Below are 5,000 nucleotides of genomic sequence, written 5' to 3'. Positions count from 1 at the left end.
TTTATGACAGTTGCTCATATCCTATAAGCCTAAATAAATATATTTATTATTTTTGAACGAAGGTTAAATGATATTTCACAAATTTAAAAAAGTACCTCCAATATTATATTTAAATGCCCCTGGAGTCCAGTCAGTGGGGTAAACATATATGTATATATATATATATATATATATATACATAGTATATATATATATATATATATAATATGCCAGTGGGGTAAGCATATATATATTATATGTATATGTAATATGTCAGTGGGGTAAGCTCCGCCTCCGACAGTCCCCCCCCCTTCTGTGACCCTCTGAGATGAATCGTTGCTCTTCCTTCAGGCATCAGGGATCCGTTGATCCGCTGCTTCTCCAAGAAGAAGCCCAATGCATTCTGGGCCTTGAAGAGGTACGTGGAGCAGACCGAGGACCTGGAGCTGGAGGCCAAACTCAACATCGTGGAGAAATACGGAAAGCGGATCCCCGAGCTGTCCAAGCGGCTGGAGAGGTGCTTCGAAGAGGACTTCCACCGAGCCGGTACGAACCGGTTCAACCCAGTACTGAGTCATGAAATGTAGTTTATACATTAGAAACGGATCATACGTTCACGTGGGCGGGTATTTACCTGCGGCAGGTGTATTGTCTGGAGCTCAGTTGCTCCGAGGCTGTAACACACAGGGCTAATCAATAAGATCAATTCATTTAGTCCGTTGGGTCTTTCCATTGGAATTTAGATGTCTGAGAAAAAAGTAAAAATCTATCAGGCTTTTATTTTTTAAAGTCTTTTCTTTTGTTTCGGCAGTTTTGACTTTTTATTGTGAATAATATGTGATGAGTAAACACATTCAATCAGGGAGGGAGGGAGGGAGGGATGATAGATTGATGGATATATATGTGTATATGTATGTATGTATACAGGACTGTCTCAGAAAAGTAGAATATTGTGATAAAGTTCTTTATTTTCTGTAATGCAATTTAAAAAAAACAAAAATGTCATGCATTCTGGATTCATTACAAATCAACTGAAATATTGCAAGCCTTTTATTCTTTTAATATTGCTGATTATGGCTTACAGCTTAAGAAAACTCTAAAATCCTATCTCATAAAATTTTAATATTTCCTCAGACCAAGTATAAAAAAAAAGATTTATAACAGCTGAGTGTTTGTCAAGGCTCAGGAAACCCTTGCAGGTGTTTAGAGTTAATTAGACAATTCAAGTGATTTGTTTAATACCCTACTAGTATACTTTTTCATGATATTCTAATATTTAGAGATAGGATATTTGAGTTTTCTTAAGCTGTAAGCCATAATCAGCAATATTAAAAGAATAAAAGGCTTGCAATATTTCAGTTGATTTGTAATGAATCCAGAATGCATGACATTTTTGTTTTTTGAATTGCATTACAGAAAATAAAGAACTTCATCACAATATTCTAATTTTCTGAGACAGTCCTGTATATATGGATGGATGGATGGATATATATGTGTGTATATATATATGGATGGATGGATGGATATATATGTGTATATGTATGTATGTATATATATATGGATGGATAGATATATAAATGGATATATATATATATATATGGATGGATGGATAGATATATGATATATGGATATAACTACACCGGTACATTAAAAGATGAACATTTTCTTGTAATATATAAACTTCATGTTTCTTCCTTGTCTTCTGGTGTCCGCCGTGTTCCAGACTTCATCCTGGGAACTGTGCACAAGGCCAAAGGCCTGGAGTTCGACACCGTGATGGTCACCGACGACTTCGCCAAGATCCCCACCTCCGAGAACAACCGGCCCTTCTCCTTCAGTACGTGTCTTCTGGCAAAGCAGTGGAAAAGTACAGATATATGTAAACGGCAAACCGAAAGCCAAAGGTGCAAGTGACTATATTTAGACATTTACGGGGCAGTAGCAAAGCCGTGTGGGAGCAGACACCCTGAAGCACTGGACAGGAAGTAGTGAATTACTCTAATAATGGCAAGAAAAAAATCAACTAACAAACACAGACAGACCATGATGGCCCTGAAAAGTCTTTCCTTGAGAGAAATGCTCAAACTTTTCCCCGGTCGTGTCTGAACCGGCGTGAACTTGTTGTTCAAATGACTCTAAGCCGGGCCGCGTGTTCCTCCTCCCGCTCAGGCAACGTCCCGGACGACGAGTGGAACCTGCTGTACGTGGCGGTGACTCGTGCCAGGAGCTCTCTGATCATCACCGAGTCCATCCGCCGCATCCTCGCCGTGGCCGGGGTAAGACGTCCTCGCGCACGCCGCCGCGCCTTCAGAGCGCAGCCGCTGTGCGTTGTTGTTGTTGTTGCGTGAGAGTTGCTGCGACGTCTCTACGTTACGACTCAAACTAAATCGCAAGATATTCAGTTTTTTATTTCCGTTTCTTCTCGTCGCCGCCCAGTTGTTCCTCTTGTGACGTATCGGTGGATAGTTCTCCTGATAAATGCTTTGTTGTTTTAGTTTAAAGGAAAAAGTGAATTTGTTTAAGAGAAACTAATAGCGTAAAATAAAACTTTTTTAAAAAACCCAGAAACACTGAATAATTAAAAAATAAGGTCTTATGGGCTTCTCCTGTAAATCACAGGTGTCAAACACGAGGCCCGCGGGCCGAAACCGGCCCCCCACGTAATTTTCTGTGGCCCCTGACTGCTTGAAAGACACTGGATCCCCCTTTCTTAAAGAAATTTCAAAAGAATTATCCTGTGCTTTTATTTTGAAGCTTTCAATTTAAATGTATTTATGTTATGATATTCGAGACATTTTCTTTTGTAGAATTTTTCTACACTCAAATAAACAATAACCAAATGGAGTTATTTAACAATATGTTTGTGAGTAGTTTATACAGTTTATACAGGTACACCGGCCCTTTAAGAGGCAGCCATGATGCTGATGTGGCCCGTGGTGAAAATGAGTTTGACAGCCCTGCTGTAAACGGACCATGTGATGTGTTCCAAAATCCTTTTAAATCTGTTTTATTGTATTAGCGAGCTGTGTGAGCCTACGGGTGATGTCATGTATAAATATTTATATATGATATTAATGTTATGAACCCAAACACGAGGGCGTTAGATGTTCAGACGTGTGTGTGACGTCCTCAACAAGTATAAAGCAGAACTAGTGCGTAGTTCTTCCGTGGTGGATGAAGGAAATGATAACTGTTTCCATGGAGATAAGCCACGCCCCTCGCGTGAGTGACGCGAAAAGCCACAAATGGTCCCGCGAGTAATCTCACCGCTTTTTGTGTGAACGCGGCTTCATCCTGTCAGGATAGTCGAGTCTAAGACGTGGCACATGCACAAACTCTCGCTCCCCCTTGGTGTCACCATCGTCATATTCAATTAAAAAAACGAGGCATATCTGACGCCGGTGCTCCGAGTTCCGGAGAAAACGCTTCAAATGACGCCGCGCGGTCCGGACCACATGGCCGCGGTCTGGAGATCAGATCTATGATGACGTTCACACAGCAGATGTGGGGAACCGGGACTCGCTGAAGGCCACATGGGGAAGTGGATACTGAACAGGGTCAAATCAGGGTCACGTGTGGACGAGCGGAGCCGGGGAATCTAAGGACGACCGGGCTCTACTACACTTCCCCATTTTAAAAGATAACACATTTCAATCCCACCCCCAGCTGTTTGGCCTCAGGCCGTTTTGCATTCTTAGCGGTTGCGAGAACCGGCCTCCCAAACATGTTTGGCTCAAATTTGATAACTTCCTGTCGTCTCCAGGAACACTTCCTGAAGTCGGAGATGCCCAGCACCGTGGCGGCGGCTGGCGATCCGCTGCCGTGCTGCGTCTCCAACTGCCCCAACTGCACCACGCCCGGCTCGGCGTTCATCATGTTCAAACGGCAGCTGAAATGCGTAAGACTCGACTCCTTCGCTCAGATATTTTATTTAGTTTATTTCGTTTATTTATTTTATTCATTTTATTTAGTTTATTTATTTTATTCATTTTATTTATTTATTTTATTTATTTATTATCTTTTTTTTAAAATTAACTATGGTTATATTTATTTAATTAACTATGGTTTATTTTATTTATTTAATTAACTATGATTTATTTTATTTATTATCCAGGAAAAGCCTCATTGAGATAAAACAATCTATTTTTAAAAACATCTCCAGAAGTACACGCGGATCCATCTGTCCTCCTCTGAGTCTAACCTCGTCTTTAATTCTCTCCCTCAGTCCGACGGCGTGTCCGAGGGCGGCCCGCTGTGCGAGAGGTGTGTGTGGCGGCGCATCGGGTCGACGGCCTTCCTCATGACCGACGACGTGCTCTCCATGGCTGAAATGCCGCGAATACTCGGCGAGGAGGACCACCACATGCTCATGGCGCTCTTCTAGCGCCGCTCGTCTTCAAGGACGAAGAAACCATCTTCTTGTGTGCGTTGATGGCGTGAAAGGACTTCGAATAATGGAACGCCAGATTACACGGAAACGGACTGAAAACCGTGTGTGTGTGTGTGTGTGTGTGAGAGAGTAAGACTGTGTGTATAGGAGTAAGAAGTGGGCAGACGAAGAGTGTGTGTGTGTGTGAGAGAGAGTAAGAGTAAGAGTGTGTGAGAGAGAGTGTGTTTGTGAGAGAGAGAGTAAGTGTGTGAGAGAGAGTAAGAGTGTGTGTGTGTGTGTGAGAGAGTAAGTGTGTGTGTGTGTGAGAGACAGTGTGTGTGAGTAAGTGTGTGTGTGTGTGTGAGAGAGAGAGAGTGTGTGTGTGAGTAAGTGTGTGTGAGAGAGTAAGAGTGTGTGTGAGAGAGAGTGTGAGTGTGTGTGAGAGAGAGAGAGTAAGTGTGTGTGTATTTTTTATTCTTTTTTTTAAGTGAGCCAAAAGAACCGGATGTTGTCGTTTCCCGTTGCGATGCCTGTTTTTAAAAGTCCTCCCAGGTTTCATCATTCAAACAGCTCTTGGCTTGTGTGTTGAATGTTTTTGCGTATAAAAAACATGATAAAAAGATTTTTTTTTAAATGGACTTTTATTGAAGTG

The 5,000-nt window shown here is 41.9% G+C and overlaps 1 protein-coding gene across 1 annotated transcript in view; it reads left to right on the top strand.

Moving 5' to 3' along the window:
• LOC130200283 (F-box DNA helicase 1-like) overlaps nucleotides 1-4,970 on the top strand; it is an 18,184-nt gene extending 13,214 nt beyond the window's left edge. The window contains 5 exon segments of the mRNA XM_056424432.1: nucleotides 331-525; nucleotides 1,703-1,816; nucleotides 2,149-2,255; nucleotides 3,743-3,877; nucleotides 4,205-4,970. Of these exon segments, the coding sequence (XP_056280407.1) occupies nucleotides 331-525; nucleotides 1,703-1,816; nucleotides 2,149-2,255; nucleotides 3,743-3,877; nucleotides 4,205-4,363 (710 nt within the window). The 3' untranslated portion in view covers nucleotides 4,364-4,970.
• Nucleotides 4,971-5,000: the final 30 nt, after the last annotated feature.

Source organism: Pseudoliparis swirei, chromosome 10 (genome assembly GCF_029220125.1).
Source record: "Pseudoliparis swirei isolate HS2019 ecotype Mariana Trench chromosome 10, NWPU_hadal_v1, whole genome shotgun sequence".
Classification (NCBI taxonomy): domain Eukaryota; kingdom Metazoa; phylum Chordata; class Actinopteri; order Perciformes; family Liparidae; genus Pseudoliparis; species Pseudoliparis swirei.
The sequence above is the reverse complement of the archived record's forward strand: the minus strand, read 5'-3'. Positions and strand labels throughout refer to the sequence as shown.